This window comes from Prionailurus viverrinus, chromosome F1 (genome assembly GCF_022837055.1).
Source record: "Prionailurus viverrinus isolate Anna chromosome F1, UM_Priviv_1.0, whole genome shotgun sequence".
Taxonomy (NCBI): Eukaryota; Metazoa; Chordata; class Mammalia; order Carnivora; family Felidae; genus Prionailurus; species Prionailurus viverrinus.
In genome coordinates this window covers 2,489,317-2,505,730 of record NC_062577.1, presented here as the reverse complement: position 1 = coordinate 2,505,730, position 16,414 = coordinate 2,489,317, and the positions used below count along the sequence as shown (strand labels likewise).

General features: G+C 46.3%; 1 protein-coding gene across 1 annotated transcript in view; it reads left to right on the top strand.

Annotated features, from left to right (window-relative positions):
- Positions 1 to 12,994, top strand: part of EFCAB2 (EF-hand calcium binding domain 2) — a 132,376-nt gene extending 119,382 nt beyond the window's left edge. Inside the window, exons 4-7 of the mRNA XM_047840954.1 lie at positions 6,184 to 6,263; positions 7,400 to 7,442; positions 7,541 to 7,607; positions 12,390 to 12,994. Coding sequence (XP_047696910.1) covers positions 6,184 to 6,263; positions 7,400 to 7,442; positions 7,541 to 7,607; positions 12,390 to 12,505 — 306 coding nt within the window. The 3' untranslated portion in view covers positions 12,506 to 12,994. The remainder of the gene's footprint in view (positions 1 to 6,183; positions 6,264 to 7,399; positions 7,443 to 7,540; positions 7,608 to 12,389) is intronic.
- Positions 12,995 to 16,414: the final 3,420 nt, after the last annotated feature.

Sequence of the window (16,414 nt, the reverse complement as noted above, 5' to 3'; positions counted from 1 at the left end):
TTGTTTTTATCTTTTACCACAAAGAGTTAAAAAATGGTACATATATCTTCTTTGGTGACCTGGAACTAGGTGAAATGTAGGTGCCTTATAAACCATATTAACTACTGATATTATCTTGCTTTTGTGAAGCATGAAATCGTTCAATTTATTGACTGAGTGTTGTGTCACTGGGGAGAAATGAATTTTCACTGTGTGTTTTATTGCACCTACTTAGTGAGTTCAGCATTAAAATAAATAATGCTTTAATGAGAAAAGGGATGGCCTGATGATTTCACTGTGGGAATAAAGATGATTTCACTCTGGGGGCAGAGAACTCTGGGCTGTGGTCCCATCAAAGCACCTGACCGAATTATGGACAAGGTGGGCACTTCACCTCCCTGTGTCCGACTTTCTGCAGGAGCAAAATACATGAAGACAATTGACTTTGGCCAAAGTGGAGTGAGAAACCGTATTTGCCTCATGCTTTGAGACTGAGATACATGGCGATGTTTATAAAAATCCCACACCATCCATATTTACTGAGACTTCTTCACGCCGGGGAGAGGGTGCAGAGAGACTGGGGTGTCTGCAGGTGTGGTGGTAGCGGGGGGATCTTCCTACAAAGGGGTTTATTACGTCTTCACAAATGCTGCCCAGGCCGCTTGCCAGTTGTGACCTCCTTTTCCGTACATTAGCCCTCCTCGTAGCTGAAACAAACCAGATTGTACCGGACTTTGCCTCATCCCCGTCGGTGGTAACATGATGTATTTGTTTGCTTTCCTTTTGTCTTTTGAAGAGGAGGGACGTGTTTGGTGGCTGGCTGTTACTCTCCCCCTGTCCTGCCAGTCAGCCCGCAGAGGCACAGAGGGAGACAGCAGAGGGGGAGCGCACGCCCTGTCCTCTAGGCGGGGGCCGGGGCTGGGCACAAGGCACTAGGTATGCCTAGCAATGGAGTACGTTCTCACCACACACCCTGTGGCATCTACAGGTGGAAGGCAGGACCAAACTCCCGTATGAACAAGTTAGGTCTGTTTGGTGGGGCCGGGAGGGGGTGCTTGAGATTTCAGCACCAGACATGGATTCTTTTAGAAGATGTCATGGCACGATACAGAACCAGATGTGCGCGCCCTCTTGATAGAAATCATCATACTCATAACAAGAGACTCACGGTTGGGGCGCCTGGGTGGCTCAGTCAGTTGGGCGTCCGACTCTTGGTTTCGGCTCAGGTCACGATCTCCTGGTTCGTGGGTTCGAGCCCCGCATTGGGCTCTGCACTGACCTTGCAGAGCCTGCTTGGGATTCTCTCTCTCTCCCTCTCTCTCTGCCCCCCCCGCCCCCCCTCAATAAATAAATTAATTTAATTAAATAAAAAAAAAGAGAGGTTCACAGTTCACAGAACACCTCAAATCATCTCATGTAAACTTCACAGCAACTGTGTGAGATAAACCGGCCACTTGCCCTGTTACAGGTGAGGACGCAAAGGGGTATGTTGGTCAGAATATTTTAAACTATCCTTGGTCTAACATGGTGAATATGTTGATATTTTTCCGTGAGAAAGGCAACATCTATTTTTTAAAGAAACTTCCCAATACAAAGAGAAGTGTTTTCCCAGTATGACTTTGGTTGAATGAAGAAATGGCAATGAATTCCTAGTTTTTCCCAACATGTCTGCTGTAACATGGGAGTCCTTCTTGAGTTCACTTCATTATAAGTCAGGTTATTGATTTAAAATTTTTTATGTTTATTTATTTCTGAGACAGAGAGAGACAGAGCATGAGCAGAGGAGGGGCAGAGAGAGAGGGAGACACAGAATCCGAAGCGGGGCTGGAACTCAAGGACTGTGAAATCATGACCTGAGCCAAAGTCGGATGCTTCACCGACTGAGCCACCTGGGGGCCCCATAAGTCAGCTAATTGAGTTTTCTCTTGGAGAAAGTAGGTCTGGGCTGTGTTATTTTCTCCATATCAGCTCTGTAAAATCAGTTCTGAATTTCGAATGTCTGCTTTGTTAATTTCCAGTTGGTAAGTATAGGAACTTAAGCTTGATAGGGATTCAAAGTCTTTGGGTTACAATGTATCATGCATACTTAGAGTGTGTGTGTGTGTGTGTGTGTGTGTGTGTGCACGTGCGTGTGTGTTTGGTAGGGTTACTGTGATAGAGTACCACAAACAGTAACTTAGACGACAGGAATTTATTATCTGACAGCCCTCCAGGCTAGACGTACAAAGTCAAGGCATGGGCTGGGTGGTTTCCTTCTGGTCTGTGAGGGAAGGATCTATTCCAGGCCTTTCTCTATGGCTTGGAGATGGCGGTCTTCAGGTTCACATGGCATTCTCCCTGTGCGCATGTTTTTCTGTTTAAATTTCCCCTTTTTATAAGGACACTGGTCATTTTAACTTGATCACCTCTGTAAATACCCTCTCTCCACATAAATCACATTCTGAGGTATGGGCATTAGGACTCCAATGTAGGAATTTGGGGAGGACACAACTCAACCCACAAGTCATTCTCTCTGTCTCTCTCTATACCTGTGGATATATCCTCCTCCTACACCTCCCCCCACATGTATATAATTTGATATTTGATATATTTCTATTAAATCTTTTTTTTTAATGTTTTTATTTATTTTTCAGAGAGAGAGACAGACAAAGCATGAGCAGGGGAGGGGCAGAGAGAGAGGGAGACACAGAATCTAAAGCAGGCTCCGGGCTCTGAGCTGTCAGCACAGAGTCTGACGCAGGGCTTGAAACACAAACTGTGAGATCATGACCTGAGCCGAAGTTGGATGCTTAACCAACTGAGCCACCCAAGCACCCCTATTTCTATTAAATCTTAATGGCGTTTTAGTATGTGGGTCTAAATAACCATTGAGCCATTATCGCATAACATTTCTAGAACATAGTATTTTTGTCCTATCTTACTTGTGGCCTCATAACATTAACTAGCTTGTCCTACACCAGAAATAACAGAACCACATCTTAGCCTTCCCTCTCCCCATTCGTATTTCCAGATTCCTCCCTTCTCTTCTGGTTTCTTCTTTATGATAGAAAAATATACCGTATTTTCAAAATGACTTTTAGGGGCACCTGGGGTGGCTCCGTCAGTTGAGCATCCAACTTTGGCTCAGGTCGTGATCTCATGGTTCTTGAGTTCGAGCCCCATCCCCTTCTCTCTTCGCTCCTCCTCCACTCATGCTCTCTCTCTCTCTCTCTCAAAAATAAATACACATTTAAAAAATTAAAAACAAATAAAAATGACTTTTAGAAAAATGAATGGAATCCAAATAAAGCATAGAGTTTACCGAATACTGATGTATTAATATCACTTCATTAATTGTGACAGTGAGCCAACTAGCGCTGTGCCATGGAAATGGAAGGATTAACAATAGGGGAAAATGGGTGGGGGTATATGGGAACCGTGTACTATCTTCACAGCTTTGCTCTAAATCTAAAACTATTCTAAAATAAAAAAGTTGTTTTAAATGCTAAAAAACCTTCTCTAATACAAAATAGTTTTTAGTCCAAAACAGTTTATTAATACTATGTATTAAGAATTATCAGGGGCGCCTGGGTGGCGCAGTCGGGTAAGCGTCCAACTTCAGCTCAGGTCACAATCTCGCGGTCCGTGAGTTCAAGCCCCGCGTCAGGCTCTGGGCTGATAGCTTAGAGCCTGGAGCCTGTTTCCGATTCTGTGTCTCCCTCTCTCTCTGACCCTCCCCCGTTCATGCTCTGTCTCTCTCTGTCCCCAAAATAAATAGTTGAAAAAAAAAAAAGAATTATCATATAATTGGGGTACCCGAGTGGCTCAGTCAGTTGAGCGTCTGACTTCGCTTAGGTCATGATCCCCCTGTTCGTGGGTTCGAGTCCCGCGTCGGGCTCTGTGCTGGCAGCTCGGAGCCTGGAACCCGCTTCGGATTCTGTGTCTCCCCCTCTCCCCACCCCTCCCTTGCTTGTGCTCTGTCTCTCTCTCTCAAAAATAAATAAAACATTTAAAAAAAGAATTATTTAATTGCATCGTTTTTATGCCATTGCTTCTGCATCTTTGTGTACAAAAGAATGGATGAGATGTGGCCTCTAGAGGACAGTGTTGGGTCATAGAAAGATTTTCACATTCTGCCCAAGTTGAAGGTGGACTTCTTTATTTTTCTTCTTACTTTTTAACCGTAAGTCCTCTGTTTATTCATTATCTGTCTTAAAAGAAAAAATGTATGCATCTCCTGCCATGCTGGTTCGCTGGAGGTCTGCTTTAACTTGCTGTTTTTGTGCAGTTTTGGCTCTCACAGATAGATCGGACCAGAATGATTGCAGTTTTCGCCCCAGCGTTGCGAGCCCCCAGGGGGATCGTGGAAATCGTGTGGGAACCAGGAGAGCCTTACGGGGCACATGCTATGTGTTGTGAATTCTCACGTGGTGGACAGAGTGCTACAGAGCTGAGCTTTGGAGAACCTCCAGACCATTTGTAGATTGATGAGGATGCTCATAAAATATAGAGGAGTTTTGATCTTTCAAGGTCGAGACTGTTTGCTCCACGGTGATTTATTTGTGGGGGATGCGGAGAGAGGGAGGCAAGCCATTGATCGCCCTGGCTTCTGGAGCAAATTGGTAAAGTGATCAGCCTAGAAACCCGCCATTTTAATTTAAAAATTATCCCTCCAAAGGTAGTCTCATGAGATCGACATTTGATTTTTAAGAGGCTCCCGGGGTTGGGAGTCACAGTGCTACTCAAGCACATCGGAGCCAGATGAACATTAATTTGCAAAATCTCGCCTTGTGCCGAGAGGCAGCTGCTGAGATAATTGTTCGCGTATTGACGGGCTCAGAGAGTCCGGAGTATCATTGTGTCATGAGATGGGTGACATTTTCTGTTGATAGTGGAGTCCGAGGGCTCCGCTCATACCAGGTGAGCCTCTGAGCTTCTAGTATAAACATTAGAAAAATAGTTGTCATCGGGACCACAGTGTGTTCCACTTAGCAGCGACCTATAGATTTCTTATTTTTTGTTCAAAGAATGAATCTGTTAAAAGGTCCTGTGTTGAATTGGGATCTATGAGCCTTTTAATAGGACTTTTGAAAAGGAGTGGAAAATTTACAGCTCCTCGTAAATAGCCTGACATGAAAGTTAAGATCAATAGTGTTTTGTTCGGCCACACTGTTGACGTTGAACCTATGGGTGGGAGTCTCTCATTCTCATTTAACAGTGCCAGGTACCCAAATTTCTCTTCCTCGGGTGTAGTGTTTTATTTAGCAGTGGTATAACAAAGTGCCATTAACCATGTGGGCATTTAGTAAATGTTATGGTGATTTGATATGTACTCTGGTCCTTGAGACATGATTGGTCCCCTAATCGGGGCCCTTCTCCGGTGTTCCTCATCACAGGGGAGAGCATCACTGCATCCCATCTCTGCAAGTCAGAGTCCTTGACTCCTCTCTTGGTTCTCATCTCTGCCCATAATAGACGCAGCTCTGCCCTATTGCTTTTACTTCTTAAATCTTTCTTGAAACCATCCACTTCTTTGTCATGGCCACCACTCTAGTCCAAGCTCTGTCACAGCTGCTGAGCCCATGGCAGAAGCCGCCTTGCCCCCAACCAGTGTGATCATTTACACACACACACACATCTATGAGGCCTTCGGGGATCTCCCGTTGGTCTTAGGATGACAACCAGAGTCACTTTCATGGACGATAAGACCCAGCAAGCTCCGGTTCCTGTCTCTCCCTCCAGCTTCATCTGGAAACGTCCTCCATCTTGCTCCCGAGCACCCCCCCTTCAGCCTCCTGGCTCCCACGGGGTCTTAGCGCATCCTGTTTCCTCTACGTGGAGTCTCGTCTCTGCTGGCTTTGTCTAAGTACCTTCTACTCATCCTTTATAAATCAGCTCCAGTGTGATTTCCTCGTGAGTGCCTTTCCTGATCTGACCTACAACTGCCCTTTGCTCTATGCTCTAATAGACCCATTCTCCTTCACTTCATTATGTTTATAATTAGACACTCAGCTCTGTTGTTTTTTGATTAGTATGGGTCTCCACTAATGAATATAAGCTCTACGAGCAGGGACCATACCCAAGTATGCTCATTATCAAATCCCTAGCGCTTGGCACAGTGCTTGGAAAAGGAGTTGCTCAGTGCACTTGCTGAAGTAATACATGGCTATTATTTTTTTCTTTTCTTTTTTTTTTTTACATGGCTATTCGTTATGGAATGTTTAGGTAGAGGAAGAAGAACCCACTGGATACATTCGATTTGAAAAATTTCTTCCAGTGATGACTGAAGTACTCCTGGAAAGAAGGTAAGAAGGTACATGCAGTTGTGGAGGTAGTGATTAGAATTATCTTAATTTAAAAGCACTTGGCTTTTTCACTTTGTATATTCTTTTAAAAAAATTTTTTTTATATTTATTTTTGAGAAACAGAGACCAAGCGTGAGCGGGGGAGGGGCAGAGAGAGAAGGAGACACAGAATCTGAAGCAGGCTCCAGGCTCTGAGCAAGAGGTCAACACAGAGCCCGAGGCGGGGCTCGAACCCACGAACTGTGCGATCATGACCTGAGCCGAAGTCGGACGCTCAACCGACTGAGCCACCCAGGCGCCCCTCATTTTGTATATTTTATTCAACCAACCAGTGTTTATCCTGGGATAGCTTCCTTCTGACTTTTCACTATACTTTTTTTTTAATTATTTTTTTTAAGTTTATTTATTTGGAGAGAGAGAGAAAGAAAAAGGCGGGGGGGGGAGGGGGGGGAGAGAGAGAGAGAGAGAGAGAGAGAGAGAGAGAGAGAGACAAGTAGGGGAGGACCAGAGAGAGAGGGAGGGAGATTGAATCCCAAGCAGGCTCGGCACTGACGCCATGGAGCCCGACGCAGGCCTCGAACTCACAAACCGTGAGATCATGACCTGAGCCGAAACCAAGAGCTGGACACTTGACTGACTGATCCATCCAGGTGCCCCAGTCACTGCATTCTGAACGGCCATTTGGCATATGCTTAGAAATATCAACCATGTTTATACTAATCTGATAAGCAAAGTGTAATTACAGAGGCAAAAGGCTACCAAAAGCATAAACCAACAACAGATTTATTATCTTCTGTTTTGAATCATCACTGAGACTTAACCCTAATTACTCTTCTAAAGACCGTGTAGCGTTAGCTTACCCCAGTTGGTTTACTGTAGAAAGTTTATTTCCCGAGAAGTGGATTTTCATCAGGATGAAAAAGATGAATAGATAACATCACGTGATTTTGAACTAAATATTTTCTTTGGGTGTGAAGCGCTTTCGACTTTCATATCTCGAAATCCAAAACTGTTTCAGTGTGGTTAGTACTATTATCCTTGTATATGAGCAGCTGCTATTTTGTTCTATGTGATCGTTTATTGTGTGGAGACTGAGCTAAATACTGTGACATTTGCTCCCTTTACTGCATAATTAGATACAGACCAATTCCCGAGGATATCCTTCTTCGAGCGTTTGAGGTGTGTAAGCTCCAGATTTTATATGTATTTATGTGAAAAATGCATCATCTAGAATGTATTCGCCAAACCAAACATACAATATCCGCCTTTTCTTTTAGGTATTAGATCCATCTAAACGTGGGTTTCTTTTGAAGGAAGAACTGATCAAATATATGACTGAAGAAGGTAAGAGTGATTTATTACTTCTTTTTCAACTGTGACTTATTTAAGTGATTAATAATTTAACAACAATTATGGAAAAGTTCTAGGGGATGCTTTTATTATTAAAAATTTTTTAATGTTTATTTTTGAGAGAGAGAGAGAGAGAGAATGTGTGAGCAGGGGAGGGGCAGAGAGAGAGGGAGACCCAGAATCCGAAGCAGGCTCCAAGCTCTGAGCTGTCAGCACAGAGCCCGACGCAGGGCTCGAACCCACGAACCGCGAGATCACCACCTGAGCCAAAGTCGGATGCTCAACTGACTGAGTCATCCAGGCGCCCCTAGGAGATGCTTTTATTTTTATTTTTATTTTTTATTATTTTTTTTTAATTTATTTTTTTTCAACGTTTTTTAATTTATTTTTGGGACAGAGAGAGACAGAGCATGAATGGGGGAGGGGCAGAGAGAGAGGGAGACACCGAATCGGAAACAGGCTCCAGGCTCCGAGCCATCAGCCCAGAGCCCGACGCGGGGCTCGAACTCACGGACCGCGAGATCGTGACCTGGCTGAAGTCGGACGCTTAACCGACTGCGCCACCCAGGCGCCCCTAGGAGATGCTTTTAAATCAATCATTCTGGTTCAAAGAGTTATTGACTACTCCTGTTATTTTGGTTTTGGAACGGGTTCTGTTTTGTGGGGGTAAGAGGACAAAGGGTCGGTTAAGGGGAGAGTGATAGTTGCTGTATAGGAGTTTGTAACGTATAATGAAACTTCTACAAATTGAAGGCACTCCATTCTCTTAGAGTGTTTTCAGAATAAAAGCTACGCCCTTGGAAAACATGAACTATCAACTATAAATCAGTGCCTGTGACTAGATTGAAGATTTGAATTAGGTTATGGTAAAATTCCTTTTCAAAGAGCTTTTCAGTTGATGAACTTACAGATAATACAGACTCAGTTGAATAGAATTCACACGGAAACTTCCAGTTCTTTATGCTGGCGGCGTTCTGTATTTGCTTTGACCTTGACCTACACATGCCCGGTTACCCATAACACTGTTTTCTTGAGGCACTCTCTCTGCTCAGGCGGATGTGTAAGTTCGTCTTCCTTGGACTTCTGTGGCCTGATGGTCACTCTCCTGAAACCGTGCCCATCTGGGTCACATTCCTTCCTCCCATATGGGGTTAGGGTTCTGTCTCCTTTGTTCCGTTCGCTGGTTTGCGGGTTGAGTCCCGCATGATGCACAGTTGCCATCACTAGAGACAGAACCAAAAGTGCAAGTGACTGTGAGGACTGGAGACCAAGATTGTCCACTGGCACAGCTGGTTGGGCCACGCTGACCTGACCCACCACGAGGTGAGGCTACGGGCAACGAGGACAAGAATGACTTGGCTGTCACGGCTGCCACCAAGCACTCTTGTGACACTGTAACAAATATCTTCAAAAAGAATTATTTTTAATGCTTATCTATCTTTGAGAGAGAGAGAGACAGAGCACGAGCAGGGGAGAGGCAGGGAGAGAGGCAGACACGGAATCTGAAGCAGGTTCCAGGCCCTGAGTCGTCAGCACAGAGCCCGACTCGGGGCTCAAACTCACAAACCGGGAGATCTGAGCCAAGGTCAGATGCTCAACAGACTGAGCCACCCAGGTGCCCTGCGAGCGAGAGTAAAGTCTTATGCGTTATAGCCCCACCCCCCCGCCACAGTAAGTCTCAACAAATGTGGGTTGAATTATTAAAGGAATGAGCAGGGGCGCCTGGGTGGCTCAGTGGGTTAAGCAACTGACTTGGGCTCGGGTCATGATCTCACGGTTGGTGAGTTCGAGCCCCGCGTCGGGCTCTGTGCGGACGGCTCGGAGCCTGGAGCCCGCTTCGGATTCTGTGTCTCCCCCTCTCTCTACCCCTCCCCTGCTTATGCTCTGTGTCTCTCTGTCTCTCCATAATAAATAAACATTAAAAAAAAATAATAAATGAATGAGCCGATGAAAGAAGGATTCGTGAAGGGGCCCGATGGAGAGAGATAGGTACTGACATCATAGTGTGAACAGAGGTGGGGAGGCGGAAGTGAGCGTGATATCTCCGTATCATGGAGACTGTGAGTGGAGAGTGCCTGGGGGCCTTGCTGGCCAACAGCAGGAGACAACCCTGGGTAGATCTGTGGGCTAGCCTGTTGAGGCCTGGGCTCAGGGCTCGGGACTCACCCTGTGGGCACCACAGGAGCATGGCGTCCTTACGGGGCAGGAGGGATTGTTGGAAGGCCAGTCTGGTGCTGGCGGTTTGTGGACAAGTAAGGTCAGGAGGCTACTGCGGCTTTGGGAAGGTGCCCTAGCGAGGTTAGTCTGGAGCCAGCAGGCGGAACGGAAAGGAGAGATGGGTACAGGGGGCCCCCCGGGTGGCTCAGTCGGTTAAGAGTCAGACTTCCGCTCAGGTCATGATCTCACGGTTCTTGAGTTCGAGCCCCGCATTGGGTTCTGTGCTGTCATCACAGAGCCCGCTTCGGATCTTCTGTGTCGTCTCTCTGCCCCTCCCCCACTCACGGGCACTCTCTGTCTCTGTCTCTCTCTCTCTCTCAAAAATAAATAAACTGAAAAAAAAAGAGAGAGAGGTACAGTAGGCCTGTCTACAGCAGGATCCGTGGGTCCCGATGAGTAACATCATGTAGGGAACAAAGGTGGGAGCGAGGCAGGAGTAACAGGGCCTTGACTCAGATGATGGGTGTCACGGGAATACTGTTGACTGACACCGAGATATCAGAAGCAGACTGCCTCGGACACAGAGATAAGGGGATGTTTCACAACATCCACAGACTATTAGGTTGGGAAGATGCATTCTGGCTGCCTGGGATGTCATATGAAACACATGATAAGCTGCAGCAAACCAAATTCCTGAAAGACGTCCAGGCGTGTGATGGTGTCAGACAGTATTTAGCAGCAGGGAAGGTCTCCAAAACTTTGTTTCAACAAATACATGTTGCCACCTGTGTGCCAGAATGTTCTAAGTGTTAGTTAGATAATAACATGTTGAGTCCTCATAACAACCGCATTAGATGGCTGCCGTGATTATCTTCTCCATTTCGCAGGGAGGAAAACTGAGACACAGAGAGCTTAAGTGATTCGCCCAGGATCTTAAAGTTAATGAGACAGCTAAGCATTTGAACCCAGGTAGTCTGCCTCCCAAGATTGTGCTTTAAAAAAAAAAATGTTTATTCATTGAGAGACAGAGAGAGAGAGAGAGAGAGAGAGAGAGAGAGAGAGAGAATTCCAAGCAGGCTGCACACTGTCAGCATAGAGCCTGATGCAGGGCATGATCTCACAGGAGATCATGACCTGAACTGAAATCAATAGTCAGACGCTTAACCGACTGAGGCACCCAGGCGCCCCTGCAAGATTGTGCTTTTAATCATTAAGCTATTCCGTTCCTATCCTTAATCAAACACTGTGTACCTCCTTCCTTGCCCACGGAAGCGGTGTGACTGCCTTCTGGATTGTACTGTGAGCAGCGCCGTGTTCTGAGCAGTCCAGTGTAGTCCTCGAGGTCATGGACCTTGAGCTGGACTACGGCATCCAGATCCCAGCTCTGCCACTCATTGGCCGGGGCGGGTGGCCTCGCATCTCTGTGTGCCGGTTCCTCTTCTGTAAGTGGGGCAGCCATCCTTTCGTCTTGTGAGGCGCTTGGGAGGTTAACTTCGTGCGTCTCAACACGTGGTTGTTACCAGTGCTCTGTGCAGGACCTCCACGGTGCCCATCGGAGTTCATTGGCAGTGGAGTTTCCATTTAATCAGGTATAAGAAAGATGTTAGGCTGTGTAAGCGTTCTGTCTTTTCTCAGGATGTAAGTACGGTTTTGAGAACTTGACACATTGCCCTTGTTTGATAATCTGTTATCATTGTCCTCACGATCCCCACTTGAATGATTTCTGTGGTTTTAGCTGAATTCCGACCTGGAAAACATCGTGTGTCGTGGCAGGTGAAAAACTCGGAAGATAAGTGATCCTCAGGCCTTAGTAACTCACCGGCTCAGAGAAGCGTCTTTTGGGGGAAAGTGGCGATTTGGACGTTTCTGTATTTTTGCTTAATATCAGGACAAAGTTCTTTCTTAAGTAGTTGGCAACCTTTCCGGCATTCCTCCCGGGTTTGCTTCTCATCTTGGTGGCATCAGGGCCCAAGATGACCCTCAGCTGTTACCTGGATCCAGCAAAATCCATAGATTTTCTGTGTAACTTTTGGTTTCGTATGACAGCAACGCTGGGCCAGACTATAACAGAGAGGACCGTTTTGACCCGGAGGATGAGTGGCATCTGTCTGTGGGTTCAGCTGGCATCACGAAGCTGGCCGAGCTGGTCAGGGAGTATTCAGAGACTTCACGTCTCTGTCAGTGGCTCTTCAGCAATTTTGCATCACGACCGTTTAATCCCGTCGCCACAGCCTTGCTCAATATAATGATTAAACTCCCTAGAAAAGTGAGCCTCCGGGTGAAGGCAATTCCAATAGTTTTAATTTAAATAAATAAGCAACCTTATTCAGGGGGGTCTTAATGTCCTCCCGCTGTTCTAGCTGGAGTGATCGATGTTATAGGTCGCTTGAGCTATGATGTCTGCAAGGCAGACTAAGTCCCAAGTCGGCCAGGGATACAACTGCCTGCTCTTTGAGCGTCTGGACGGTCGTGATGTGCTGGCTCCGGGGCCCCAGGGAGAGGAACCAGCGACACGGCGGGGACCTGGGGGGCTCCGTGGCAATTAAGCTGGTCGGCGGAAAGAGAAAGAAAAAGATCAGAGGATTGTAAATGATGAATTTCCCTTCTTGTCCTTCCCAGGTGAGCCTTTCTCTCAGGAGGAAATGGAAGAAATGTTGTCTGCTGCAATTGATCCAGAATCGAATTCAGTTCATTACAAGGACTATATAGCAATGATGGTGATAGATGAAAGTTAAGTGCCTTGAAGACTTAATTTCTAACTGAGAGGCTGATTTTAAAAATGGCTTGTCCTTGTCAATTTCGCGTTTTATCTTATAATTCCTGTATACGCTAATTAATGCCCAGTAACAACTATTTCAAGACACTTTGTTCTTTAAAGATGATCATTATGCTGTAAAACACAGATTTATTTGGTGTGGTCTAGCCTTATGGAATGACAAATTGCTAATTAGTTTAAAGCTTGTTCTTAAAACGTTTTAACATTATCCGTGGATCGTTGTTAATTTCCCCGCAATAAAACTCAGGTGACCTTCCAATTAATTAAGCTGAAAAAGTGAAGAATGACCAGAATGACCCCAGGTTTGGCATAGAAGGATCTTGGAATGGGGCAGAATGAGCACAAACTGAAAATGAGTAGTAGCATGGGGAAAGCCACAAACGACTAATGCTTTGGCCTCTGAACGTGGAAGGGGCGTGATTGAAATAAATATTGATAATTAATTGCTTATGAGTGTCGATTATAAGTCTCATTTGACATGATATTAACCCAGCTAAAGGAGTTGAGGTAATTGAATGTAGAGAGGAGAAAACTGAATGGAGGGGCGCCTGGGTGGCTCAGTCGGTTAAACGTCCCACTTCGGCTCAGGTCATGATCTTGAGGCTCGTGGGTTCAGGCCCCATGTCGGGCTCTGTGCGGACAGCTCGAAGCCTGGAGCCTGCTTCGGATTCCGTGTCTCCCTCGCTTTCTGCCCCTCCCCACTCTCGCTCTGTCTCTCTCTCTCCCCCTCCCCTGCTCACGCTTTCTCTGTCTCTCAAAAATGAATAAATGTTAACAAAAATTAAAAAAAGAAGACTGAATGGAAATTGATAATGCGAGGAAGTGGCAATTCTCTTCTGTCTTTAGAGTTCTTACCTGTTCACGATAGCTGCCGTGAGAGTATTGTCCTGACTACTGAGTGAGAATATCGAGAAATTCTGTGGTGGGCAGGAAGTGCAGCTGTTGAAAGAGCAGAATAAAGTTATCTGAACACAAGGAATCCTGATGGAGAAAGGCCCAGGAACTTACAAGCAAAGGGGGAAATAAGGCAAAGGAAAATGAATAGTCTCCCATAACCTGTCTAGCCTTTCATGTGCATGCATTACACACACAGGGATCTCTCTGTATTTTTTTATTTTTTTATTTTTTAAATTTTTATTATTATTTAAAACATTTTTCTTATTATTTTAAAAATGTCTATAATGTTTTAAATTTACATCCAAATTAGTTAGCATATAGTGCAACAGTGATTTCAGGAGTAGATTCCTTAGTGCCCCTGACCCATTGAGCCCAGCCCCCCTCCCACAACCCCTCCAGGAACCCTCAGTTTGTTCTCCATATTTAAGAGTCTCTTATGTTTTGTCCCCTTCCCTGTTTTTATATTATTTTTGCTTCCCTTCCCTTATGTTCATCTGTTTTGTCTCTTAAAGTCCTCATATGAGTGAAGCCATATGGTATTTGTCTTTCTCTGACTGATTTCGCTTAGCATAATACCCTCTAGTTCCATCCATGCAAATTTTTATTTTTTTTAATGTTTATTTTTGAGAGACAGAGAGAGAGGGAGGGAGAGAGAGAGAGAGAGAGAGAGAGAGAGAGAATGAGCGGGGGAGGGGCAGAGAGAAAGGGAGACACAGAATCCGAAGCAGGTTCCAGGCTCTGAGCTGTCCACATAGAGCCTGATGCGGGGCTCAAACCGAGATCATGACCTGAGCTGAAGTCAGATGCTTAACTGACCAAGCCGCCCAGGCGCCCCTATTTTTTATTTTTTAATTAATGTTTTTTTATCTATTTTTGAGAGAAAGTGCGAGCAGGGGAGGGGCGGAGAGAGAGGGAGACAGAGGATCCAAAGCGGGCTCTGCACTGACAGAGTTCGAACCCACGAACCATGAGATCAAGACCTGAGCCAAAGTCGGATGCTCAACCGACTGAGCCACTCAGGTGCCCCCCACAGTGGTCTCTATTTAAAGATGCTTCACCCTTACGTGTGTGTATACACACACACACACACACACACACACACACACACACAAACATTTGATGTTGCTTATGATTCTTCCTCTTAGGCATGCAAGAGAGGGGCTGCTACCCAAGAAACTGTCACTATTTGTCCATTCATTCGTGAAACATTTACTGAGTATTCTTGGTGTGTTAGGAACTAGAGGGGCAAGGTGGCGCTGTCCCTAACTAATCGAGGTCCCCAACCGATCGAGGTCCCCAACTAATCGAGGTCCCCAACTGATTGAGGTCCCTGTTTAGTGAAGGAGATCTGCAAGTCAGTCAACAACCACATTTCAGGCTGGGGCACATTCAGGGGCTATGGAAGTGTAAAAGAGGGGTGGCTCACTCAGCCTGGCGGGTGAGTTTCCGGGACAGGAGAGGGTCTGGTGAGCAGAGAAGGCGTCCCAGAGTAGGTAACACCTGCGGTAAAGACAAGTAGTTTACTGAGCTGGTGGCAGGACACGGGGTATTTCCACAGGGGACCAGTGAGTGCAAAAACCCTGGGGGTGTCATGAAACATGAAGCAATCTGGGAACTTAAGGTGGTGTAGTGTGTTTGGTGTGGATTTGGGGGAACATGATGAAAGATGAAGTTGGGGCGGTAGGCGGGGGCTGTATCCTTAAGGATATCGGGTTAGGCGTGCAGTTAGGGTTTTAGTGTTAGAATTTCGACTTTTTCTGGTGATCATCGAGAAAGAGCATTTGTAAATAGCATGGAAAAGAGATCCGGGGGAGTCGAGACTAGAAAGAAGCAGAGAGACCAGCTGGTAAACAACGTGGCTAGTGGAAGGACATAGGTTGGGAATAGTCTGGCCGGAGTCCCAGGTTTCTGACTTGGACAGCGGGCAGATCGTAGAGCCACGAATTCAGCTAGGAAATCCAGGAAGCAAGTCAGGGTTGGTGGGCAAAATGGCGAGTTTGGCGGTGGACGTCTAGGGCTTGAGGAGCGAGTACATCCAACAACCAGTTGGATCAGTAAGAGGAAAATCTGGCAAGAGACTTGGATTTCGGAAGGGAAGAGGGTCAGAGCCCAAGGGGAAGGTCAGCACTTAAGGGAGGGCAGGGGAGGAGGGGCCGACGAGAGACTGGGCAGGAGAAGCCTGAGGGGGGAAAGCAGGAGAGAAGCGTCAGGAAGCCAAGTGGGAGAGGATCACAAGGATCTCAAGGCTGTAGCGGGGGCAGGGAAGTTAAAGACGGAGGATGCAGGGGCGCCTGCGCGGCTCAGTCAGTTAAGCTCTGACTTCGGCCCAGGTCAGGACCTCACAGTCCGTGAGTTTGAGCCCTGCATTGGGCTCTCTGCTGTCAGCGCAGAGCCTGCTTCAGATCCTCTGTCCCCCACCCCCGCCCCTCCCTGCTGGTTCTCTCTCTCTCAAAATAAAAAATAAACTGCAAAAAAAATTAAATAAAGATGGAAAAATGTGTACCAGTGGTAGCAACAGCGTTCGCGGGTGGCCTCTGCGGGAGCAGGTTTGGCAAAGTGACGGGGGCATTGTCGGGTGGGTTGGGGACCAGAGGGCTGTGAGAAAGTGGAGCGTGAGGACAGGGCAGGAGAAGGAGAGCAGGTTGAGGGAGTTATTTTTGGAAGAGGGGACACATGCAGGCGTGTGTGTACTCAAAGGGCTGAGGATAGGAGAGAAGTCAAAGATCCTAAGGAAGTAGGCGGATCCAGGTTCCAGAGCAAGAAAAAAAAATTGTTTTGGGGTGGGTTGGAACAAGGAACCGTCATAGACAGTTCCTACCCAATGGCCTCTGTTTCATTCTTACTTTTTTTTTTTTAATATTTATTTTATTTTTGAGAGAGAGAGCATGAGCTCCAAGGGGCTCATGACGGGTAGAGAGAATCTGAAGCAGGCTCCAGGCTCCCGTCCAGGCTGTCAGCACAGAGCCCTACG